We start from the raw sequence: 26,772 nt of genomic DNA on the forward strand, positions 1-26,772 counted from the left end.
AGCATCAACTCATGCAATGGTTTAGAAAAAACAAGCTCAAGTACTAATAGTTGTGAAGAGATAGATGGTATTCAGCTAAAGCAAGAAACTGGAGTAACTAAGCTCTTAACTCTAAGAGATCATTTAGGGCAAGCAATCTCAGATTTAATACAGAAACTTGAATTGGGTGACACCCCAGCCCAGGAAAATTCTCAAATAAAGCCATCTTCTATACTAACTACTGAAGGGAAAAACATTGAGCCCCCACAAATCTGTGGAAGTGAGAGACTGTCTCCGTACGAAGGAGAAAATGTTCACTTGGACAAAGAAGGTACAGAGAAGGAGCACGATAAATCTGCTTTGCAAATGCTTACCAGAGAAGAACAAGAAATAACAGAAGCTAATGGGCAGATCCAGGACACTGAGATGTACATTCAGGACTTTGATAATATGACCTGGGAAATAGAATGTACTTCCGAAATGCTGAAGATGCTAGGCAGCAAAGCTGTACCTCCTTATTTGAAAAAGAAAATTATAATGGTAATTCAGCAGCTTGGAAATGGAGAATGGACGCAGAGCCTTCAAAAGCCGCTAAAACATTTGAAAGCCGATATTCAGCTGTATGAAGCAAAGTTGAACAAGGGGGCAAGGATGCTATGGGAGCTTGCAATAGACTTTTCTCCCCGTTGCAGTGAGGTTCCAGAAAAGATTATAGAAATGGAACAGTCAAAACATCCTCTAGAGGAATCTGGGAGAATTTACACTGAAATCATAAGGATATGGGACATTGTTCTCGATCATTGCAAACTTGACCATGCTATAAAAACAACATGTATTGCATACAATCGTGGCTTGTCTTGCATCTTGAGGAAGAAACTCAAGGGTATAAGTAAATCCCAGCAGTCCTCTAACATGAAAGCACAAAAGCGGTTTCCTCGTTGTTATGTTGAAGACATTGAGGCAGAAAAATCAAAAGACCCTGTCATACCTGAATATTTCCCTCCAGCCAGCGCAGTGGAAACAGAATACAATATAATGAAATTTCACAGCTTCAGTACTAACATGGCCCTTAACATCTTAAATGATATGAATTCTGCTGTTGAATACCCTTTCAGAGTCGGTGAGTTGGAGTATGCAGTGATCGACCTCAATCCCAAACCTATGGAACCAATAATCTTAATTGGACGGAGCGGCACAGGAAAGACTACTTGTTGCTTATACAGGCTTTGGAAGAAATTTCATTCTTACTGGGAAAGAGCTTCTATAGCAGAAGGCCCTCTGTTGGTTAGACAAAAGTGGCAGAGGCAAAAGTTTGAATCTGAAGAAGCAAACATCGGGGAGGAAGATGATGATGAGGAAAACCAAGAAGTAGATGATGACTCTGAGTCAGTTGAGATGAAAACTGTGGAGAGCCTAGCTGATGAACAGGACAATGAAGACAGTCGTTGTTCTACAGAGAGCGATTGTGAAGTGGAGGAAGAACAAGGCATTGAAGAATTAGACAAACTCGAACACTTGCATCAGATTTTCGTTACAAAAAATCATGTTCTTTGCCAAGAAGTTCAGAGGAACTTTGTTGAACTTAGTAAATCTTCCAAAGTAACTAGTCATTTCAAGCCACCTGAGCCAAATACTTACAAGCTACAAGAGCTTAAAGATGAACATTTTCCACTATTTGTCACTTCAAAGCAATTGTTGTTGTTACTGGATGCATCCATGCCTAACCCATTTTTTCTTAGGAATGAGGATGGAAGTCTTAAAAGAACAATTGTTGGCTGGTCCACTCAGGAAGATTTAATCATACCAAATTGGCAAGATGAAGATGAAGATGGTCATGTTGAAGGAGAATATGTTGAGGATGAAAAGGGTGTGGAAACTCAAACAAGAGAAAAAGATCCTCGAGTCTTTGTGACTTACGATGTGTTTGCTAATGAAATATGGCCAAAAATGGTTAAAGGCAAAACTTCCTATAATCCTGCCTTGGTGTGGAAAGAAATAAAATCTTTTTTGAAAGGGTCTTTTGAAGCATTAAGCTGTTCTCATGGTAAACTTACTGAAGAAGAGTATAAAAAGCTAGGGCGGAAGAGAGCCCCGAACTTCAAGGAAGACCGGAGTGAAATCTATCATCTCTTTTGTCTTTACCAGCAAATAAGATCGCAGAGAGGTTACTTTGATGAAGAAGATGTCTTGTATAATTTATCTCAAAGACTTTCTAAGCTTGAAGAGCTACCGTGGTCCATCCATGAGCTTTATGGTGATGAAATTCAGGACTTCACTCAAGCCGAGCTAGCGGTGTTAATGAAATGCACAAACAACCCTAATGCAATGTTCCTGACTGGTGACACAGCACAGAGTATAATGAAAGGAGTTTCCTTCCGTTTTAGTGATCTGAGGTCGCTGTTTCACTATGCCAGCAAGAACATGGTTGACATGAGACAGTGTGTAAGAAAACCAAAAAGGATATATCAGTTGTATCAGAACTACAGATCTCATTCAGGTAGAGTACCAAAATATATTTTAAGGCCACTTCAAAAGTGACTTAGTGATTGGATGCTTGGGTGCCCAACATGAGACATATTTTAAAGGACCCTGATTTTTCAGAAGCCAGATACTCGTATCTTCTGAAAACTAGACCTTTTCAGGTGCCTCAGGTTGGACATCCTCTATGAAAATCTTGTCGTCATTGAATGTTTTGCTTTGGCTTAGAATGACTCCTGTTTTTTTTCCTTTTTTTTTTTTTTTAAAAAAAAAAGGGGGGGATTTATGCCTGAAACTTGCTCCTTCATCAGCTTCCCCAAAATTCTGTATTCTAAGGAACAGTGAGCCTGCTTCTGTTTTTGCTTTTTGTTTTATTTGTTCTTGGCCTTACTCTTGATGGAGAAAGCAGTTTTTTCAGTCTTTGTAACCTACATTCTAATATCTGCTGGCCTAGTAGTCAGAGATGCTCCAAATTAAGCCTGAAGTATCCTAAAATACATTATAAGAATGCTTTCACCCCCTAATGGTAACTTTTCCCCGGGCATTTCTTGATTCAGCAGCTTGAACAATTTTTAAAATGTTTTTGTGTGAGATCAATTTGTAACACATGTTCTTATTCCTTGCAGGAATTCTGCGTCTGGCCTCTGGGGTGGTTGACTTGCTTCAGTACTATTTCCCAGAATCTTTTGATCGTCTTCCTAGGGACTCTGGCCTCTTTGATGGTCCTAAGCCTATTGTCTTAGAGTCTTGCAGTGTTAGTGACCTGGCAATCTTACTGAGGGGCAACAAAAGGAAAACTCAACCAATTGAATTTGGAGCACATCAGGTTTGCTTTTTCTAGGTATATTAGACTGGGGGGGTGTCTCCTGGAAATACCATGTTTCATAGATAGTTTTAGGTTTGTAGCTGAATGTACCACCCCTGACTGGCTGCAGCTTTCTGTTGCTTTTATGGCCCCGGATAAGTCTTACTATACAAACTAAAAATCTTTCTTATTTCTGCCTCCAAGCCTTTTAAAAAAACATGGTATTTTTTACTCCTTTCTTGCCATTTTAGTCTTATTTCTTGATTCTGACTCGCTCTTCTGTTCTACCAATCCTTTCTCTCATCATTTTGTGGGACACTACTGTTGTGTCACTTTTAATAGGCAGAAGCCAGGTTAGCAAGCTGTTTTCTGGAATGAGATGAAATCGCCATGGAGCTAGCCTAGTTTAATCTACATTTCAAATCTACTATGGCCTGCTTCTTAAGTAACATTTGTGTTTCAGTATCTAACTTGTATGTTTTCCCTGTGCAGGAATATTTTTGTCTCTTTTTTAATATTGAGAGTTTCATGTTCTTTTACCAGTGCATTTTATGTTATGGCAGGTGATATTGGTGGCAAATGAAATGGCGAAGGAGAAGATTTCAGAGGAACTCAGTTTAGCTCTTGTGCTAACAGTTTATGAAGCAAAGGGGTTGGAATTTGATGATGTCCTCCTTTACAACTTTTTCACTGATTCGGAGGTACTGTTTTGCTCAGTCTGTTTTTATACAGTTTCTATCTTGTATTTTTGGTCTAACATTAGACTGACTGACCATTCAGCTGAGGAAGGATATATTGTTCCTTATGGAAACAATCGTTTCTACTGCCAAGTGAGACTCGAGACTCGCTGGCAAGTGCAGTCATCTGGTGTTTCCTTGCCCCTCCTGAGTGTAGTGCATGCTTTATTTTTCTCGCTTTTAATTTTTTTTCATACAATATGAGCTGTAATGGACCAGTATCATAGGCTAGAACCTGGTACATTATAGATTTGCACTTTGAATAGTAGGTCTGCCAATATACATTGGTCTGGGAGAACTTTCCTCCTTTCATTTTTTTTTTTTCAACTGTTGTAAATCAGGAGTCATTCCATTGACTTAAACAGTTAATGCGGCATAACAAAGTAGATTCATACTCCTGATCTTTAGCATCCGTAAGTCAAATTCTGTATTTCCCCTAACAAAGGGAGCAACTATTTGTTGTTGTTGCTTTTTCATCCTGGCTCTCTTCTTGGGATGAGATTTAGGATGAGCTTGCTTTAATAAGGCAGAATTTGGAACTTGAGAGTAGCTTCCAAGTGGTGTGTATGTCTGTAGGAAGAGAAGTTACTTCATTTGTGTGCATACAAGTGTATGGACGCTGATTAAGAAGGTGATAGAGCTAACTTCAATTATTTGTTTTTCAAAATTAGGCTTACAAAGAGTGGAAAATCATTTCTTCTTTTACTCCTCCTCCTGTACCAGAAGAAAGCAAGCCAGTGATTGAAACAACATTAGAGAAAAATGCTGCTACTCAAAATGGGCCTCTTTCATTTAATGCAGAAATGTACAAGGTGATATATTTTGATTCCTCAGTAATGCATCCGTTAGAGATAGGAAATGCACAGTAAACTGGAAGAACAGTTTGAAAGTTCAAGAAGGTTGCTAGTAAAATCTAAGTGAGCATCCTAATAAATTACATTTCTAGTCAAGATCATAGTATTTCATATTTTCATACAAAAATCCCAAAGCCACCTCTTTGCCCCCTTCTCCCCCGGTATTAATTTTCGTTTGTATATAGAATTTAGTTTGCTTTGACTTAAGGAGGATTGAGGGGTTGTTGGTTTTTTGTGTGAACATGTTATGCATGGGCTGGTAGAGTTCATATATAGTGATCTCATGTTTATCATTTAAAAACTAATGAATACCAAGGTAGTGATTCGCCATTATACTATTCCAGGTAGCTTCACTAAAACCAATGAAGTTGCTTTCATGTATGCTTGGCATAATGTAGCTCGGGCTTGTAGCACTGGTTATTTTCAAAGTTATGGAAGACATGTAACGTTTGATTTGCATCGTGAATGTGTATGCAGAAAAACAAGTGTTAACATTTAAATGGTTATACACAATATTGGTCATTTGTACATGTGGGTTACTGCTTTGCAGTAGCAGTAACTGGACATACATTTCAATATATGACTGCACTTCCTTGCATTTTACATACCCAATTGTCAATTTTATAGTAGCAAAATATTTAGTCAATTATCTTAAGATGCTGTGCTTAATTGGCTTAAATGTGCCCATCAGATTTCTGTTTACAGTGAAGTCATAGCATTTCTAGATTATATCACTTATTTTATTGTCTTAATCACTGTGCTCCAGATGCTTAATGGAGAATTGAAACAGTTGTATACTGCCATTACAAGAGCCAGGGTCAATTTGTGGATCTTCGATGAAAACCGAGATAAGCGGGATCCAGCTTTTAAGTATTTCATCAGAAGAGAATTTGTTCAAGTTGTCAAAACAGATGAAAACAAAGGTAAAGCTTGTCTCAAAACATTTTACAAAAAAACCCTCAAGGCAAGACAAGTCATTCTGTGTTTTACTATAGTTCATTTTAAATGAGGTAACCCTTCTTTCTTTTGTTCCCTACAAATGTCCCTTTCTTTTGGTTTGCTTGCTTTTAAATAATATGAAAAAAGTGGTTGGATTTAGGTGTTGCCTCAAATGATGTACATTAAGAATGAAGTCCTTAGCTGGTTTCACTCAATTGTTATATCTACAAACTTCTGTTGATTCCAGTGACAGTTTTACTTGTTATTTTTTTTTAACTCAGACATAGAGAGCCCATATATTATGAAGGGACAGTGAAGTTGCTCTTATCATTGTAGCAAGTATAGATTTTAAAGGCCTTCTGAAACCAAACAAATCATCAGCATTAAATGCTAATAAAATGATGGAAAATCTCATCCACCTCTTGATATTATCAACTGGCACGGGCACAAATCAGGGCAGCTTGGTATATGAGAGAAGTATAATGATTAGTTTTGAAATACATTAAATACTTTCTCTTATACCACAACACTAACTCAAAAAGTATTCTTCCTTAAGATTTGGCTGACACTTAAGATTTGACCGACACTTGGCTCTTCCAGCCAAGTGTCGGTCTAACCTGCTCTTGAAATTTCCATAGATGGAGATGCTACAACCTCTCTAGTTAGCCTGTTCCAGTGCTTGACCACCCTTGTAATCAGAAAGTTCTTCCTAATCTCCAACCTAAATTTCATGTACTTCATCTTGAGGCCATTGCTCCTAGTCCTGTCCCCTATGGCCACAGAATAATGTATCTCTATCCTCTTTATAATTGTCCGTCAGGTATCTGAAAATATCCTTCTTCTCCCTTTTCTAGATTTAGATGATAGCATGTTTGTTAAAACTTCAACTCCAGAAGAATGGATTGCACAAGGAGAATACTATGCGAAGCATCAGTGCTGGAAGGTAAAAACATGTGTTTGTCTCATGTGATGTCAAGTATTTTTCTGTATGGAGATCCTGTTCCCTCTGTAAAATCACTTGGTTCTGTTTACGGTAACATATATATGAATGAATTAGTACTTGGGATCTTAATCCACGTAGAATTTTATTTCCTTACACGTTCTTCTAGGTTGGAGAGTCAAGGTTGTGGAAGCAGAGTGCTTTGGATGATGAGCCTAGAACCTCCTACGGTCTCTGTGTACAGTAGTTTTTACTTGTCTTTAAGCCCCCCTCTACACATTACAGGTATCGCGCAATTAACTGGTTAATTGCACAATTACCTTGAGACCAGCTATACATTCAAAGTACTTATCCTGCCATAGAAAGCTCCAACCAGCTATAAAGTTAGACCTTGAAACGTGTACTAACTTTATAGCTATTTGCTATCAAGCTTTAATTTGCATGTCTAGCAGGATCTCCCCTGTGGTTGGGAGCCCTGTCAGCTAACAGGGCTCCCAGCTCCATGGGTGCACCATACCTGTGGCTAGGAGTCCCTCAACTGAGGGGAACTTTCAGCCCCAGGAGCTGCCGATTTATGGGTCAGGTGAGGGAGTTCCCATGGGACCTTGCTTCTTACCTGCGCAGGAGCAGTCCAGGATTGGGCCCCCCCTTCCACCAGCAACAATAAGGCGTGATGGGCTCTAATGCGTAGTACAACAATTGCACCTGCAGCCGTGTATGTGTAGCATGGCAGCAGGTGCAATTGTGTAGATCACGTGTTGGATCCCATTTCACCTTTCCCTTCATGTGTAGAGGGTCCCTAATTATTTTTCTTTCTAGCAATTGTATCCTGAGACCAAAGGGATTTAATGCAGTAAGAAAATTCTATGCAAAAATGAAATTGATAGTCTTCTATCCTACCCTTTAGTGTGTATGATTTTATTCAAAAGGTCATTTTGGACAAACTCAATTTTTTAAATTCTTTTATATTAGATTGCTGACTAGTATGATACAGATTTTGACTGCCAGGCCAGTTAATAGGGCTTAGATCAGTGGTTCTCAACTTTTTCTGAGGGGTGCCTTGAATCTAAAAAAAATGCTAAGTCTTACTTTTCCCTGTCTTATTTTTCTGCAAAATAGAGCAATTCTTCTGTTGTAAATAACTTGGGCACAACAAGTCTGAGTGTTTTTAATACCACAGATTCTTATTTGAAATCTCCGGGTTATCTTGTGAACCATATTTTCACATCTAATGTTGCTAACATCACGTGGCATTGCATGGTACCCTTAAAAGGATTTCAAGGTACCCCAGGTGCAACAGCACCCTGGTTGAGAATCACTGGTTTATGTTCTGAATATTTCTGAAACAAGCTGGTATCAAACTGAATTCCTATGACAGATATCAGAATGATGCAGTGTCTTTTATGATTATATTAGTCTTCTCCTTTTATAAGAGAAACGTTTATAGGGAAGCAACAACTTATGATGATCTGTTCCTGCTGTGCAAGTCAGAAAATGAAACAGAAGCATCTGCTTCCTAGATCAGTAAAGACCAAGTGTTCTGGAAAGGAACAGATTGACTTGTATCAAACAGTGATGCCTTTGACCAGTGAGAAATTAGAGTTGAGAGTTAAAGAGCTCTCTATTTGTTTGGATACCACATTAGGGTCTTAAGATGGAGAATGAGTAAAGGAAATTAAAATATGCAATGGCTTTCTGGAGTTCCAGCAAAATGCTTGAATACTTTTTTTTTTTTTTTTTTTTTTAAACATGAACTAGAATAAATTAGAAAATGTCTCCAACTCTGCCTCTCCCTCTTGCAGGAAGAACAGAAATCATTTGTTGTTTTAATGTGAAATACATTTTATTTTTAATTTACCATACACTTTTTTCTAATCTTTGGTCCTACATTTAATGTGTCTTTTCCACAAATAAACGGCATAAAACAAGAAAAATATTTTTGGCAATAAAATAAGGCTTTTATAAAGGCAGGACTCGTCTGCTTTGCTCTGTAAAAGATGCTGACAAATGGAGCAGACAAGCAGTAAGTATACTGGTGCAATAAAGCAGGTACACTGTTGCAGAGTTGTTGGTGTGATTGTGAAGAGGCTGATAAAAACATGTTTTGTCTCTGTCTGAAAATGTGCAATAGTACTGGTGCATGAGACAGGTAAACAAATATTTTTCGTTCTACAATTTAACTGTGCACTGATTAGTGTTTTCAGCTTGCTGTGATCTAACTAGTGATGCAAGGTCTAAGGAATGTGTATTTAGTCTTGTTCTCAATTATTTTGTGCTCGGCTTAAACGCTTGGAGAACTGGGTTCTAAAAGCTGCAGTGCAGTATATCTCATGTGTGATTTGATTTTTGGATATTGGAACTATATTGGTCTAAATACAGAACATCTGAATCTAGACCGAGCCCTGTGAAAGCAAAAAAGAACATGCAAGAATTAACTGATTTCCAGTGATGGAAATTATATGGCTTGTTCCTTTGATGTGCAAGCTAACCCTCTCAAGTCTAATGTGATAGAAACTATTGTTTGCTCTGCCAGTCTATCCAGAATTCTGCTTTCGCTATTTCTAAGTCAGTTGTCTATATCAGCAGCTCCTAATCTGTGGTACAGGTACCACCAGTGGTATGCAGACAACCTGTAAGTGGTAGGCGTTAACAGACTTATTACAATTACTTTATATGACCAAAATTTGCTGGTGGTACTTAAGGTTGTTATTTTAAAGTTGGTGGTGCACAGTCTGTCAGTTTGGGAACTGCTGGTCTATATTAAAAATAGCTGAAATTTTGCATGAGGACATACTTCAAAGGCACTTTTGTATATTCATATGTGCTCAAACTCTTTCCTTCCCTTTCCTTCATTTCCCATATTGGTCTTGATGTTTGTCATGGATGGGATCGTAAAATTAAAAGTAAGCTCTGCTTAAATAGAGGCTTTGTCAAGTAATTTTATAAATACTTAAATCATGAGCGTGGTGCACTAATGAACGTAACCTGTTATCCAACATCAGGTGGCGGCCAAATGTTACCAAAAGGGAGGAGCAGATGCGAAAGAGAAATTGGCATTGGCTCATGATGCTGTACTTAACGTGCAATCAAAGAAAAGCAGCCCCAAGTAAGTACTGAGATATGTAAATTTACATAAGTAGCAGTGTTTCTTGGAATACATACAAAAAGCTAAGCCTCAGATCCTGTTCTGCTTCTAAGATGTCTAAACAAATGCTGATAACATAACCAGATAAAAAATGCATGCCTTGCATTAGGATAACAACCCTATTTCACCCAAGGAGGTGCACACATTGTGATGAAGGGGAAGCCTTGTTCAATAGAACCCAAAAGGCAGTTCTATTCTGATTTTCTGATTGGGGCAGAAAACACTCCCCTTTTGCTGAGTGGGAATTCATGGGTCCATCTCTGAGGAGAGCTGTCTAATGAACTAGTGGATTGAAGTATGATCCAAAACTAAATGAATACTTAGTCTCAGTTTCCATGAAAGAGGAGAAGGATGAAAATGAGGGACAAGGCAGAACGAGTGATGGAGAAAGAGGATATAGTATTAGTAAATACCACATTCAAGGTGGAAGCAAACCTCATGAACTTATTAACACAGGGGTGGACAAAATACAGCCCGAGGACCAGATCCATAACACCAATTGATTATATTCAGCTTGTGGCTGCCCCCACAGTGCTCTGCACGGGGGCAAGCCCTGCCCACTCCTGCCTGGGGCAGCCCCCACCACCTGGAATCGCCCTGGCCCTGGCTGTGCACACAACTTCCCAGCAGATACCTGGGTACAGCTTGGCTTCTTCTCCTGCCTCTGTTGCGCCACTCTGGGCAGCAGGTAACATGGAGTAGCAGCGGCAGCTGTGGGAGAATGTGCCAGGCACCACATGCCCAGCCAGGCAGCAGGGTGCGGAAGCTGCAGCTGGCTGGCTCCTGCTTTGGTGCATGGGGCTCCAGCTCCAGCTGCCTTCCACCTGCTTTGTCCACCCAGTGTGATGAGCAGCTACCTGTGGGCTGCTGACCGGGGAGGAGGCAGCCCTGCCGGGAAGCTGTACATGCTGACCAGGGCTGGGGTGGTGCTGGTGGCCAATGTAGGGTGGGTAGGAGGGCAGTATGGACTGCCCCAGCTGGGAGTGGGCAGGGCTTGTCACCATACAGAGCGTCACAGGCACAGCCATGGGTCAGATGGGGAAGTGGCATAGTGCACCTGCATTGGACCACCCAAGCAAGTTCTGCTGCATGTGTCCCCAGCCCTTTCTCCCTCCATCCCTTCAGCCCTGGCCAGCTCCTAGGACCTTGTGCATAGGTAGCTCTCCCATACATGCACACACTCGCCTTCCCCCGCAAACCCCTCCCCCCCACAAATATACAACAGTAAGACTGTTAATTTTGAGCTATTCTGCAGTCACTACTCACAAAACATAAATTGGTCAAAAATATTTTTTGAAATAAAATTAAAACATGCCATAGTAGATGTTTAAGTTTTTAGTATATGATTTATTTTTTATCTATAATTTGTTACAATGATATCTTCTGAAAGATTTTGTGTGTGGCCCTCAATAGCTCACCAAAACTTAAGTGGCCCATCAACTGAAATAATTGCCCACCCCTGACTTAACATGCATAAGTCAGGGGACCAGGTAGTCTCCCTCCACAGTATCAAGCCAAGTCAGGGCGCTGTATCATATGACTGAAGAAATGCAAATTAAGTTCTTCTGTAGTTTAAAATAGTTAAGAAGTGGTTCAGGCAGCAGCCCACTGCTTTACAAAAGGCATCAAGGTTGTTTCAGGTTTGGGCATGGAAGGTGTCACTAAAGTGATCCCTGGCTCCCTAGTAGGGCAGTAGAGAGAGATCATTAAGTTGAAACGGACAGTTGGACACTGCTAATCTGAGCAGGTTTCAGAAGCGTTTTCAGCAAAGAAAGGGAAATATTAATGCCATTTGTACATGGAATACTGTTTTTGTATTTTGGTCATCCATGTCCAAGAAAGGTGAATTCAACCTGGAATGCATTCAGTAAGAGCCTTCTAAGATCAAGGAAATGGAGAGCCTACTGTGACAGGAAACTAAAAGAGCGTGGCTTGTTAAGGCTAGCAAAACAAAAACTGAGAAGGAGTATATTTGCTCTATATAAATGCACCCAAAGGTAAATGCCTGGGAGGGAAAAGAATCATTTAAGCTAAAAGCACAACGTTAGCACAAGAACAAATGTGTATAAACTTGCCATGAACAAATTTAGTCTGGAAATTAGAATAGGGATTCTAATCCTCAAAGCAGTGAGATTCTAGAACAGCGTTCCAGTAGGAGTAGTAATGGCGAACATCCTAACTAAGCATAAGATGGAGCTTGATTATTATTATATTTTTTCCCCTGAACAAGAATATTTGTTGTAGTTGCTTGCCCTTGCAGGCAGCTGGACTCAGTGACTAGGAGTCCTTTCTCATCCTGTATTCGTGAATTTGACTTGGAACATCATATGTGCACACACAAACTTTTTTCTTTTTTTTTTTTTTGGACAGGGAAAAACAGATGGAATATATGTCCTTGGCTAAAACCTATTTGGAATGTGGAGAACCAAAATTATCACTGAAATGTCTGACTTACGCCAAAGAATTTCAGCTTTGTTCAGAACTATGTAAAAAATTAGGAAAGGTACTGACTGCTCTTCTGCCTATTTTTCATTAAGGGGACTCTCATTCTCTCTTAATTAAATTCTTATACCTGTTTAGAGACCTTTAAACATTATTTACCCCTGCAGAATATTTTTCATAAGTTTTTTTTTTTTTTTTTTCCCCATGGTGTGTTGATAGTCATAAATAAAGTACAATATTTTTTCAGTTGGTTCCAGGGAACATTGTAGATCACAATAGTTGTAAAACGAGGGAAGTTCAACATCTTGAATCTTGATGTTGTCTATTGTGTGGGAATGGTATTCAGCAGAAGTGGTAGTGGAAGACTTCATTTTTCTCTCTCTCTCTTTCTGTATAAATGAAAATACCATGTTTCTTCTGTTGCTGTTTGAATATTTAGGAGATTTCATATTAATAAGAATTTTATGCCATAGATAAAAGAAGCTGCCTATTTCTATAAAAAAAGCCATTGCTATAAAGAAGCGGCCAGATGTTATGAACAAATGCAAGAGTTTGAACTAGCACTTCAGATGTTTTTCCAGGAGGGCCTTTACGAGGAAGCAGGAAATGCAGCAGAAAGGTACATATGTCCTTTTAAGAGAGTGATGCACAGAAAATGCCTACATCAGTTGTCTGACTTCAGTGTAATAAGGCGAGCTCCATGTAGATTTGGCAAAAGTTTATGCTGGTGACACTTTTTACACAAGTAGCATATTCATTTGATTAATCAGAATTCCTGCCATCACTTCTGTTAATGAGAAAATGACGAAGAAGATGGCCCAAAGCTTTAACTGTAATAAAAGGATGTCAAATCTATAGTTTTTCACATAGTGATTTCCTCAACTAAGGTAAACTTCAGCACAGGGTTCAGGGAAATAGTAGCTTTGGGAACCTGCCATTTATTTACTCAGTGTTTGTGGACTTCTGCGAGTGATTTTGATGTTTGAATTGCATAATATCTAATCCACTAGGCAGAATATCTTAATATGCTTACTATGTGGATGAATTGATAACTTTTTTAAAGCACAGGATAGAAATGGAGGTGCTCTCCTGTGCATTATTTCTAAGAGATGGCTCCAAACAATATGCAAGATTCCCTAAAAACCTAATTCACATGCACAAAGTACCCAAATTAAAATTACAGAGGTGCAAGCATTAATTCTGGCATATCCTAATGTTTGAGTGATTTGACTTCACAGCCCTAACAATGTGTTTTTGATGTCGCTTTTGTTTTATAAACTTCCTAAGCTTTCTTATATATAATATTAATTAGTCCATATATATTAACTAGTCCATAGGCAAGTTATTTCTGCCAGTTGAGCTGGCATTGTAACAGATACCAATGGCAAATTGTTACCTTCTGTATGGATCAGCACTTGAGAGGGCTCAGACACTTTAGATACTTGCTGGCAGTAGTGGAGTAGTAAGATTTGAGATTCAGTTCCAAGCTCTGGAGGTACATATGCTCTGGCGGGTACAGACTCTTCTACTTGTTCCCCCACAAGAGGAACCCAGAATGCCCTGCCCTCTCTGTGGTCTTCCCTGACCCCATTTTTTTTTTTAATTTGCTTCTTTCTTCCCTCCACAGTTATTCTTTTCATTTATCCAGTCCCGGTTTTCACTTTTTAAGTTACTCATCCCTGTCTTGCTCAGCACTTCTGTATGCAGGTCCCCTCTCCCTATTCTGGCTCCTCATCCAATTTATCTTCCCCCCGCCAGCCTCCAGTTGGCAGGTACAGCCAACATTCCCTTTCTCACTGACTCCATATCATCATCTTCAAGCTCCTTATCCAATCTTAGTGTTTCATGTCCCTCCCAAGCTAATTGTCCCAGTTTCTTTGCTCAGACAGTCCCATTTTCCCTTACTGCCTACTGGTTTCTAGTCCTTGTTCCATTTCTGTTCTACATTTCCAATACTGCTCTCCTTTCCAGCCAGTCCCAGCCATCATCCCCCAGCGATCTTTCCTCATCCTAGTTCACTGGTTCTGAGTCACAGTGCTGTGGCACTCTAGTGTGCCTTGAGTTGCTTTTGAGTGCTGCAGGGTACAATGCAATGTTAGTTTTGTTAGGTGTGCAAACATTGTTCACAAGATAAACCCAGAGATTTCAAATAGGAATTCGTAGTGTCAGGAAACATTCTGACCAGTTGGCATCTTTCTGAATTCTTTGCTACAGAAGAATTGCTGTATTATTTTTCCTGAGTCAAAAAAAAGAATGAAAACTAAGAGCTGGCACTTTCTGAGAAGTGCCTCAAGTCTAGAAAGGTTTAGAACAAGTGCCCTACTTCATATTTGCCCTTTCACTCCCAGTCACTTCCTCCCACTAGATTTCTTATCAGTTTACTGTCTCCATCACTTCCGCTTGTCCTCTCTGCATTTCTGGTAGTTTCCTCCTCCAAGGTGCCTGCAATCATCAGGGGCATAAAAGAGATGCTATCACATCTTTGATTCAGTTAATTAGCACAGTTTAAAATCAACTGGAAACAGGATTGCAAAATGGCAAGTCTTTGACATTTGACCAGCATGGCCTGCAGGAATGTAGAACTGCAGCTGCAAGGAAAAACCTATTCAGCAACAGACTAACATGTGCTCATTAATGACAGGGCTTCTGACAATTGTATCTGCTATAGTCAGAGAAGTTGCTGCTGAGCATATGCAAATGTCTCAGTTTCTATATCTTGACCAGATTTGCACATATTTTTTTAAGGGAGAGACATATTCCCTCCACAAATGCCTACCCTTCTCTCAAGTTTCAGGTCCCTGCCCCAAAGCACAGCACACTGGGACTTCTCAAATAAAAGGTTCCTAGAGTGTTTGAACTTGGGGAAAACAGTATATTTATTTGCCTTGCCCTCATTCTGGGAAACGACTGATTCATTTTAGCTGAAATATTCAATCAAAGGCAGATGTTTAAGGATTAGCATAGTTATAATCAGCTGAAAACAGCATTGGAAAATGGGAAGAAATTCTAGGCAACTGAGTAATGGGTAATGGTACTGGGCAACAGTACCAGTCCCTATTATTATAGGGCAGGCAAGGTTCTTTGTGTAGACGTGATATCTTTTATCAGACCAACTGAGTAGTTGGAAAGAAGTTCTTAGCAAGCTTTCGGGCGCAGTCGCCCTTCTTCAGGCATAGGGAGTCTCTGCTGGTCTGTTTTTTGCTTGGAGTCTCAGAACAGCAGAGACTCCCTATGCCTGAAGAAGGGTGACCAAGGGTGCCAAGAACTTTTCCCCCAACTACTCAGTTGATCTAATGAAGATATCACACCTACTCAAAGAACCTTGCCTGCCTATGTCCTTAGACCAACATAGCTACAACCAAAAACCCAGCCTATTATAATACTACATTTTTCCCATGTGTTCTTAGCACATCACAGGAAAATATATCGGGAATCAGACCCTGCCCATAATATTCTTTTTTTCAGTTTATTTTTAAAATTTCATGGTAAAATATGTGACAAAAAATGTTGAGAGCATTCAAGTAATGGATCATCATGTTCCATAAACAACATAGTAGATTGACAAACTCCAGGAAATATGAGATGTGACCTATGAAATCTTCTGTAACATGAAAACAAAGTGATTTCTTTGAGATGACCACTGTATTTTGGAACATTTTTAAATAGAAATAATTTAATTAAAGTACAAGTATTAAAATTACTTCTAACATACCATGCTTTGTTTTTTTCTTTAAATCAGCCCTGCAAAATCATCCATGCAAATTTACCATCCCAGGCACAAAATCTACTCCCCCATTTTTACCATGAAAAGATAATGAAAGGCTAAGGGTAATTTACTCACCTGTCAAAAAACATTACTCACCCTCAGTGTGTAGGAGGGGAAAGACTTTTTATTTTTTTGCAAGGCTCAAGTTTGGCTAAGAAAGAAGTTTTAATAATTTGTTGACATCATACAATGGTAATTAACCATTAAGTGAATACCAGAACTAATGTTTAAAAAAGAAGGAAATGCATGCTTTGTTCTGCCACTCAGGAAGCAACAATGGGTGAAAGATGGTGTTTACAGATACAGTGCTGTGGCATATATGTAGTTCTTGTACCATAAAGCAATCTGTTACTGTTGTAGGCTTTTTTTGCTATTTACCAAGTCATTATCATTTTTCATTACTTTAAAACTAAAAAATGATGTTAAAATGGGAGTAAAGTAGCATGGACCGAGATAGGACCTATAAGAGCTTAAACAGCCTAGGCTGTATGTACCAAAGGGTCTGCCTTCTCCTCCACACTCCCATCATGATCTCTTAAGGTCATCTGAGAGCAACCTCTTTCAAGTACCATAGATACATTAAGTCTGCTTAGTGAAAACATCTGAGAAGTCATTCTCAGCAGTTTCAGCTCTCAAGCTCTGAAACTCCCTCAGTATAAGGTCCACCAGAGCCTGAGCCTGGACATCTTTTAGAAGTGCTGCAAGACCTTCCTATTTGGGCAACAGAGCGAGGCTGAGATGATGCTTAGTGGCCATTTATTTTTATTTCAGTATTGTAGTTTCCCTTCTGAAGTTTTTCTCTTTTCTTACTAAAGGCCACTCTGAGCCTTTGTTGGGAAGGGTGGCATATAAATTGCATAAATAAATAAGATTCCCTGATGTTTTGACCTTCTGATCTTGTTTCTCTTCTGAAGTTTTAGTACTTTTGTTTCAGACAGCCTTACCTTGTAGCAAATCTATATAGTAGGTCTTTTTAGAATATGATTATTTTTTCAGATATCAAAGAGACCCCTTTTCTTTTCAGTTTCAGAAGTATTTTTGGCCTTTTTGAAGCAACAGCGTGGTTGAAGTTGCCTTATTTACCTTGTTAATATAACCAGGATCCTTTTCTTTCTTTTTTTGTAAATAGTACATTGTGCTTTAGTTTAATCACACCTGGTGATTTTTTTAGTTTAATCGCCGCTGTATTCATTTCAGGTATGAAGGGATACTAAGGACACACCTCTCCATCTCATCAAATGAGTTGTACTTGGTGGCTGCTTCTAAGTACTTGACTGCAAACAAAACCAAAGACATGATGAGAGTCCTCTCCAGACTTGACACAGAAGTCCAGCTTGTGTTCTTGAAATCCAACAAATGCTTGGCCCAGGCAGCAGACCTGCTGAAGAGGGAAGGTCGAGAGGAAGAGGCTGCTAATCTGATGAAGCAACATGGGTTTGTGTTGGAAGCAGCCAAGCTCACTACCAAGAAGGAATTTCGGGCATCATGTCTGCTTATGGCAGCCCGTCTCAGTGTCTCAGGGCATTCAGAATTGGAAGACAGAGAGGCTGTCATAGAAGAAGCCTTAGAGCTGTGTAAACAAACCAACCAGACATCTGGAATTGCTGAAGCAATTTTTCTCCAGGGAGTGCTAAAGAAAGATTTTACAAAGCTTAAAGATGCTTTCTACAAGTACTACTCTTTGCTTCACTATGCTGGTGTGGTGGAAGCTCTCTTTGAATTAACCCACTGTGAAGCAGAAAGCAGATCTATCTTGTACCTTGCAACACGCGGTTTAGAGGCTCTTCTAGACTTGGTTGAAGCTTTACAAAAAGCAACTACCAATGCTGAGAAAGAAACGGTCAAGTCATGTTTTGATTATTTTGGGGTCTTGCCAGTAGATGGCGATCTTTGCCAGGTGTCCCAAAATGAAGCCGGACACATTGTGCAGTTTTTATCAGATAATCCCCATCTGAAAGGGAAAAAAATGAAAGATCACTTTGTGGTAGGCATAGCAGAGGTGAAGTCTGCACTGAAGAAACACTTGTTAAGCAGGTTGTGTTTGATTACACACAACGTTCTTGGACATAATTACCCTGATATTTGTTTGAAGTTCATCGCTGGCTTGGATTGTGAAGATAAAACGTGTGAAGGCTTCCATAGACCTTTCTTGCGTCATGAGGCAAAGTCTATATTTCGGTGTAAAATAGACTTGGCAGTGATAAACGGACTGCTCTTACGAGCCAAGAAGGTTTTTTCAAAAGAACTGCTTCATGAAAGTAAAGATATCGATGAACTTTTGACTGCCGATAAATATGCAATGTGCAAATCGCTTGTAAATGTCGTCTTCCCTCAGCATTTCCATCTTAGAGTGGTGTCAGAAAATCCAGCGGCATGCAGAGAAATCTTGGGACCTTTTTCCAGGTTTCCTAAGTCCTGTAAAATGGTGTTGAAGGAATACATCACATTTAAGTTTAAAAATGAAAGTGCTGTAAACAGAAGAGAATCTACTGACTTGTTGCTTAGTGCCATGCAAGTTTTCATCTTGTCTTCCAGTTACCCTGAAGAATTTGAGAATTTTCTTATTAGGGAGGAAGAGGATTATAACAAAGAACTAAAGGCTTATGAAAAGGAGAAAAGCAGAGGGAAAAAACCCAAGGGAATACAGGGCAGGGCTGGGATGCTGCAGCCTAACAAAAATGCTGAAAATGCAGAAAACATACACTTGTGTTTCATTCGACTCCTTCAAAACTCACTGGACCAGCTGTATGTTAACAAAAACCCAGAAGAATGTAAACTGTTGTTTTTCCGTTTTATGAATGTCCTGGTCAAGAAATGTATTGACCCTCTGATTCCAAGCATAGGAAATACAGTGATGCTGCTAGAATTCCAGTATATCCTCTGTTGTGCTGTCCTGATGCGCCTTTGCAAGGATGTTAATCTGTGCCTTCCAAAGAGTTACCTTGCTCTTCTTCATTATTGGGAGTTTTTGTTCAAAAGACAAAAAGACCAATACAAAGAGGTCAGAGACACCTTTTCTGTTATCCAGGATTACAGACCAAAGGACATAAATAAAGCTGTCAGGCAGTTCAAATTCCATCTCAGTTATGTGGCAGAAGTTTTGTGTGGAGCTCAAAACAAAGACTTCAATGTCCTTGTGGATGCTTTTGGGGACCCTGATTATGTAACGTCAGGGGAAGCTGAGCGTACTGTGGTGTTGTGCTTAGTGATATTGGTGAATGCTGATCAAGTGCTCCATATTAAATCTAAATCTCTTTTTCACACCCACTTTCTTACAATTAAGGATAAACTGATAAGTATGAAAAGACGGTCTCCTTCCAAAGTGCCTGAAAGATTGGTTAAGATTGTGGAGAAAGTGAGTAATACCTCACAAGTGAGAGAGATAGCAGAAGGCCTTCAGGAGCTGCTGACTGAACGAGATGGGGAGTTCTTGGTCAACTGTCGATGGAGGTGGGACTCGCCGTATTACAAAGGGACTAGTAGTGTACGGGGCATCTTTTACGAGCAGGTAACCCCAGAAAGATTTGTATCCTCCTGGGATCCTGTAGAATACTCTAAAGAGTCAGAAATGGAATTTGAAAGTGATCTCTCCTCTATGGAAGAGGGGGAAGACCCTTAAACAGCGAAGATCCCTTAACAGCCATAGCATCCATAAAGCAGCAGAAGCAACAGCAGAAGGCATCTGCAGAGCGGAAGTTGTTTAAGGTGTTTCTTTTAGGGTATTGTTATGTAAAATGGAGAAGGAAATCCTGTTCTAAGCCAGAGGTTACTGGAGTGGAAATGGAAGAATTAGTATCGGGGATCTTTAAAAAAGCAGATATTGACAGAACGCAATGTGACCTTTGTGGAATTAAATTCATCCAGAGTTCTGAAAACTACTTTAGCCAGGCAGAAAACTTGGAGATTGAGATCTCTGAAGCTGTGACGCCAACAGAAAGTGATGAGGTGAAAAAGGAAGAGAATGAAGAAAGGAATGCAGCTTTTGTAGCCACTGAGACTTACGAAAGGCATAGAAGTACGGATGAGCACAAAAATAAATATGTAGCCTACAAGGACTATTTCAAGTTTTTCAGAAGCAGTGTGGATTCAAATATATGTTTTGGACGGAGTATAATAGCTGCCATCGAAGAAGACAGTTGGACCAACTTGGCTTGGAAAGCACGTTCCAGCCTGGAGAAAAGAAAGATCCAAGAAATCATTAAAAAGATTTCAGATATGGTAAAAGACATCTATGAGAGAAAAGCCTGGGCTGAGGGTAAGCCTGTTTGTTGTTGTTGTTTGTTTGTTTTTATTTAATTAATGGGAGCATGGTATAAACATTACAGTTCAATTATGTCATGATTATGCCAACATATAAGCTACTGCCGTTACAAAGAACTTACTAAATAAGAAATAGCAAATTATAATAAAACCAAGAAAATCAAAGAGATTGATATGATGGCATATCTTTTATATGATATAGCCTTTCCAATTTGCTTCCTGCAACAATTTTATATCCTCTGATTAAAAATACAGATAGATAGATGCATCTTCTTTAGTGATCTGGGTTAAGTACATGGGTGAACTTAGTACTTTTGCTAAGTAATAATATCAGCTTGTGTCTCCTTTTCCTTGCACTGATTTTCATTGAAATGCCTGATTTACATTAGTGAAACTGAATAGAGCGCCAGACTCATGCTGTTGTACACTGTTCTCAAGGTTTCTTGAATATTTTGAGGGTTTCATATTGCAATGCAAGAGCCACAGAAGTCAAAGTTCAGGATGTGATTAATGAATATTTATTACATTCTATAATTAATGTATTTTATTAGAAAGGATTGTTTCTGTCATTGGATGCTGTAGAGCAGGTTGTTGCTTTGCTGCCATGGCAACTTCTGTTATGTCTAAAGTGTGTGCGTGTCTAGGAAGATCTCTAAGCTTCCATCTACACTGAAATGTGTTAGCATTTCTCCTACTGTTGCTGTAGCACTGATGCAGCTTTACCACTACCAGTAGTAGGGCAGCACTTCTTAGTGTCAGAATCAGGCTGCACATTGAATGAGGATGCCTTTGATTAGTTTTCCCTTCAAATATTAGTAGCACTCATACCACTGTTGGGTGGCATCAGGGTGGCCAAGGCCTAAAAGGCCATTTTAACAGTGACCAAACATGGTTCCCTTAAGTCACAAATCTTGGCAGATAAAATATTTTGATACGAACAGTATTTCCTACATGCCTAAAGTACCATCTTTAAACTCTCTGGCAATGGAAAAATAAAATTAGGATTCAGTGAGTGGATGACCTAAGAATGAATAGTGGAGTATTATTTTGTCTTGGGAAGAAAAGAGCATTTTAAATCTGAAACTAGGGAATAACTATAGATTAACCTGTCAAAATTGGAAGAGCAGTTTACCAATTTTAGCATGATATCTACTTGCTGATGATGACTGATAATAAAATAACATTATTTCCCTTATGCACCACAAAAAAACCTTGCTGTGGACAATTAGAATTTTGCAAATCTGTGAGTAAATATAAAACTCTGATCTCCACTATACTTTCTAAACTTAAACTTATCCCAGGCATAGCAATGGTTTTCCATTTGCAGAGGCTTTGTGTACAGACAAAAATATATGCATGAAGTCTGTTGCACATGCTCAGGGCTTGTCTTATCTCAGCTTATGTGAGGAAAAGTCACTTTTTATTTAGAACTAAGAGTATTAAAATCCTGCTTTTTTTTTTTTAAACACTTGTCCAATAGGACTATGCAAAACTTCAGTCCCTGATTCGATTCGGCGGAGATTCAGCCCGATTTGATGACCGAATCTCCGAATCTGAATCGAATCAGAGGACCCTTTAATCTCTTCAAATCGCATCGGAACCCTCCGAATCGATTCAGAGTGATTCGGCAATTCAGCCATAGACAGCTTTAAATGTTTTTTCTGTATACCTCTAGGTAGCAGGCGGCTTGTGAATACTGCGATGCTGGGGCGGATGGAGCATCCCACAGAAACATGGGGGGCTCCCCGCCATGCTCGGCAGCAGCCACAGAAGGGGAACCGAAAATCCCTCAGGGAGTGTGCAGGGGGGGCCCTCCGAGCCCCCGCCCAGCTTGGCGACTGGTGCCTCCTGGGTCTGGGAGGGGCACCCAGGGTCTCCCCATGGCCGATCGCCAAGCTGTGGGGGTGGGGAGGATGCAGGGGGGGCCCCTCTGCGTGCTCTCCAGCAGGCCCAGAAGTGGACTAGAAGTAGTTCTGGTCCACTTCTAGGTTCACCGCTGAGCATGTGGAGGGCCCTCCTGCACTCCTGTGGGACGCTCCATTCACCCCAACATTGCAGCATTCACAAGCCACACTGGTATCTTGAGGTACGTATAAAAAACATTTAAAGCTGTGTCTATGGCTGAATCACTGATTCTCCGAATCGGCATCGGATCTTTAGATTTGGATTCAGCCGAATCAAATCGGGGGCAGTGATCTGAATCAACTAATCAAATCACTGTCCCTGTTTTGGGCTGAATCCAAATCGAATAGGGCCCGCTTCGCATACCTCTATTGTCCAGTATTTCAGTGAGCAGATATTCACTGCAATGTATACATTTAGTCTTTCTAATGGCTAAGAAATATATTGCTACATGTACTGGAAATATAAATGTCCTCCAATTGCTGCAGATTTCGGTTGATAACATTTAAAAAAAAAATCTTTGCTGCTGCAAAGCTTTATCCAAAACCAGGGAAAGGAATGAGATTTTCATTTACAGTTTTGTAAATTTTCATTTCAAGTGCAAAAAATTTGCTAATGGTTCTGAACATGTTTTTACATTTGTTTCCACTCAATTTGTTTCCATTCAAGAAAGGAACCAATCATCAACTGGGATGTGTATGTGTGAGCGTGGAATCAATTGAGTGATAGGGCTTGGGGTTTTACTCAAGCTGAGAATCTGGTTCCATTTTTTTTTTTAAAGGAATTTGCAATAAATCTATCATTAATTATTTACTCATGAGGTCCTCATCCACCAATAGTGTTTCAATCCAGTGCAATTATTCATATGTTAAATAAGCTATTAGTTGATTTTGCTGCAAGGTCTTCATATCTGTTATCTTCACTTTCCTATGCTGTAGGAATCTATATATTGTAGTCTCTTTACGTGCCTGAACTTTCTTTTTTCTTATTGAAACTAAAGTGTTCTAAATGTTTAAGGCTGTAATGGTAATGTCCATTAAGCAAATGGTCTTAGGGTTATGTTGTGTTTGCACTTCTAAAATTTGGGAAGGGGAAGAAAGTTGATGAGAAAAAAATGCTGTATTCAGTGGCCCTGATGTTATGAGGGAGTCTGGACTCTACCTACAGTGTCTGCAGAAGGGCCAGGCTGAGAGTGCAGGTGTCACCCTGTCCCCTTCTATGTTGATTGGCAGAGCTGATTTGATGAGGGAGAAAAGGCCTTGCATCTTCTCCCATGGTGGCAAGCTTTATACTAAGTACTCCCAATGCCCTGAGTCAGCAAGAATTCAGCCTGTATATTCCAGTGTGCCATAGTCCTAGAATACTTCAAATCTCTGTCTGCATTTGATCAGCTGAATAGAAGTCAGTGGGTTAGTGTGTGCTTTTGAAAATTAGGGTTTAAATCCAGATTCACTTTGCATCAGTGCAAATGACCCCAGTAGTAGCTAGGTAATAAAGGGAAACTTGGCTGTAGCTTTAAGCCACCATCTAGCTGTCAGATGCATTTTATAATCTTAATGTATTAAAACTATTTTTTCTTTATTTCAGCTGAAGAAATGATGACCAAGCATGTTAGTGAATTGAGCATTTGTCTTGATGAAGCTCGCAAATGGCTTGAGGAAATAAAATCATATATGCAGAAGGATGAAGGTACATTTTCAAATTAGCATCCTCCCCAGAAGTTGCTGTGTGGCAATGTTAATTTGTAAAGAGAGAGATTCATCTTCCAGTGTTCATCAGCCCCCTAGTTTTCATTGTAAAGCCAAAGTAGACAATGCATACTGCATATGTGTACCAGTAGCTTTGGGTCAAGTGGGGTCTTCAGAATGGAAGTAAGTATCTGCAGTAAGTGAAGGGAGAAGAGACTATCTTTACCAGACTAGGAACTGTGTATTCCTTAACTTTTTTGTAGCATCAATAAATCTGTAGACTGGAAACTGCATAATCCCAAATTATTAGAAACTACTCGCCTAAAACCAGTCTAAAGCTTTGTTTAGACCAGAGATTTTAACCCAGCAATGCACCTTGTTATGCTCTGACAGTAACAAGAAAGATATAGTTTAAACACAGTGTGGGTGAAAGCATAACAACCATGCTGAAGTCCCAGTCCTTCTCTATTTCCATATCATAAGAAAGTACTCAAGGACGTCTTTGAGTAACTGTCCACATTAACAAGAAGAAAAAAAGTGAGAAAATGCTTTGATTAGCCATTTGATTGCTATTGGGTTCATATGTTCATTGGGCCTTAGCAGAGAAAAATGAAACTGGCATATTAGTATAAAAAACAGAATTGTAACAAATTCACTGGTTAAAGGTATTTTTCCTCCCTCTTCAAGAAAGGTATCACAACCCACATGTTAAAATGGAATGCTGTTGTACTAGAATTGACTGTCATACCAGCTTCCTTTTATATGATTAGATTTTAAGAGGCCATAATGCTACAAGGACAGCTCTTAAGAAAAAAAAAAAGGCTCCTCCTTCCCTACTAGTGAGAATAAACTCTGATTGGATGCATCTACACGTGCAATTAATGTGATGCAATAAACTTGAGCAGTTTGAGCTGGAGTCAACTATTCGCGGGTGCAGCATCTACATGTGTGCCTGGGAGAGCAGCAATTTGAGCCTGGGCAGAGCAAGCCCTCACTGGCTTGGCTGACTGGGTGCACTGTATGCCCGCGGTCAGCATCTATGCGTGCATTTCGGTGCAGTAAAGTACTCCACTGTAAGATAGTACTGTTCCTGACTACTATCCTACGGCAGAGTTAATTAGTTTACTGTGCTCTAATACTGGTGCATGTGTTGACTGTGACGCTTTACTGTGGAGCTAAGAAGTCTACTTGGCTGTAAAGTGCATGTGTAGATTCACCCATGGTGTTCATTAAACTTGATTGTGCTTATTTAGCTCTACTTCTGTTTTCTTGCAGTCTAAGCTCTGGTTTGTGTGAGAGTCATATTGAAACAAGTGTCTCTTAAGCTATTGTTATCCATGTGCCTAGGCCAGGGGTAGGCAACCTCTGGCACACGTACCAGAGCATGTCATGTGAAGGTATTTTGCTTGACATTCATACCTTGGGGAAGAGGCTGGGGATGCGCTGCCATAACAAGGATTGGCCCCTCACGGCGGCTCTACTGTAGGCCCCTGACATGTCAACATCTTACAAGTCAAGGTTGCATGTGTTTTGGGTACTCTGCCCAAAAACACTGCTGACCCCTGGCTTAGGCATGTCGTTGTATCAGGGCCTAAACAGAAAATAGTCATTTTTGTACTTTTAGGAAAAGTAAATTTCAGTTGCATATGCTTCTGAACATGCTTCTGTTTTGTAATAGGTTTTGCACATGAGAATGACTTGGAAAATGAAGTAGAGAATGAAAAGGAGGCTTTCGCAGAACTTCGCAATAGAAAGTCGTCAAAAAGAAGAAAATATAGAAGACGATAATTGGAAAAATATGCAGCTGGCTGTACTGCCCTATACCACTGTAATTTTGGAATAAATTGCTTAAATATACTTCATATAAAAAAGGAGGGATCAGGAAAGGAGAGAATGTAAAAAAAAAAAAAAAAAAAAAAAAAAAAAAATACCAGCTATTTTTTTTACTTGTTTTTGTTCATCTATTGTAGAAGAGTAGATTGTTTTATAAGTTTTTCTTACTATTTTAAAACTAAAGTGTGCCTGACACTTGTCCTGACAGAGTTAACTTGGTAACTCAGAAGCAACAAAAGAAGGCCAAAGAGGTCCTTATTAATTAGAAATGAGCAGGTAGGAAAAAATTACCAGTTCAGTAGTATGACAGAGCTATACTGCTCATGAGAAGGAAGGCCACTTCTCTGATTCTAAGAGGACTTTAAATTGGGGGTCGGGGTGGACTTTAAAGGGCAGCTTGTCCATGCCTGACACAGCTCCAAATAACTGTTGTGAACTTAGCTATGAAGCCTTTTTGGGTTGGGGGATCCTTGATTCTACATTCTCCTTTCTATTTAATTCCAGAGACTGTAATAGTGAGTACAGAGTTGTTTGTGTCTTTCAGTGTTGTACATATCCCTAGTTTGAAATGGACACGAAGTTCCCCTCTTTTGGTTGTCATTCTGGGTTTGATATAAATTGTTTTCTAAAGTACTGAAGTCCTACATCATGATTCTTTTAATGTTAAAGATTGCTTATGCAATTTTACTTGTTTTATAAACTCAGATTGCCAAAAAAATCTTGTAATGCATAATAATATTTTATAAAGTATGAAAGATTGCTGTAAAAACTTGCTCTTCTCTCATTTTTTTTAAGTGTGAAAGCCATATGTGATTGCTCACTTGAGTAAGGGCTGCAGAATGTGATTCAATGTATAGGTTACACAGTGGTGCTTTCTGACACTTGTACTTCCAGGCTGTCAGCTTCAGGCTGCATTATATACTTTCTTGATTTATTTTTAGTGTTTGAGGAATATGTATGATACCACACACACAATATTTGGTGTGATGAGAAATTTTAGCTTT

At 39.5% G+C, this 26,772-nt stretch overlaps 1 protein-coding gene across 1 annotated transcript in view; it reads left to right on the forward strand.

Moving 5' to 3' along the window:
• Positions 1 to 26,524, forward strand: part of TRANK1 (tetratricopeptide repeat and ankyrin repeat containing 1) — a gene marked incomplete at its 5' end in the record, with an annotated part of 26,956 nt that extends 432 nt beyond the window's left edge. Inside the window, 13 exon segments of the mRNA XM_025204131.1 lie at positions 1 to 2,476; positions 3,084 to 3,283; positions 3,826 to 3,963; positions 4,671 to 4,811; positions 5,620 to 5,776; positions 6,647 to 6,735; positions 9,735 to 9,838; positions 12,248 to 12,380; positions 12,793 to 12,938; positions 17,283 to 19,689; positions 19,692 to 20,340; positions 23,835 to 23,936; positions 25,614 to 26,524. The exon segment at positions 1 to 2,476 is cut by the window's left edge and continues 30 nt beyond it. Coding sequence (XP_025059916.1) covers positions 1 to 2,476; positions 3,084 to 3,283; positions 3,826 to 3,963; positions 4,671 to 4,811; positions 5,620 to 5,776; positions 6,647 to 6,735; positions 9,735 to 9,838; positions 12,248 to 12,380; positions 12,793 to 12,938; positions 17,283 to 19,689; positions 19,692 to 20,340; positions 23,835 to 23,936; positions 25,614 to 25,723 — 6,852 coding nt within the window.
• Between the last annotated feature and the right edge of the window lie 248 nt (positions 26,525 to 26,772).

Source organism: Alligator sinensis, unplaced genomic scaffold, assembly GCF_000455745.1.
Source record: "Alligator sinensis unplaced genomic scaffold, ASM45574v1 scaffold1118_1, whole genome shotgun sequence".
In the NCBI taxonomy this organism is placed as follows: domain Eukaryota; kingdom Metazoa; phylum Chordata; order Crocodylia; family Alligatoridae; genus Alligator; species Alligator sinensis.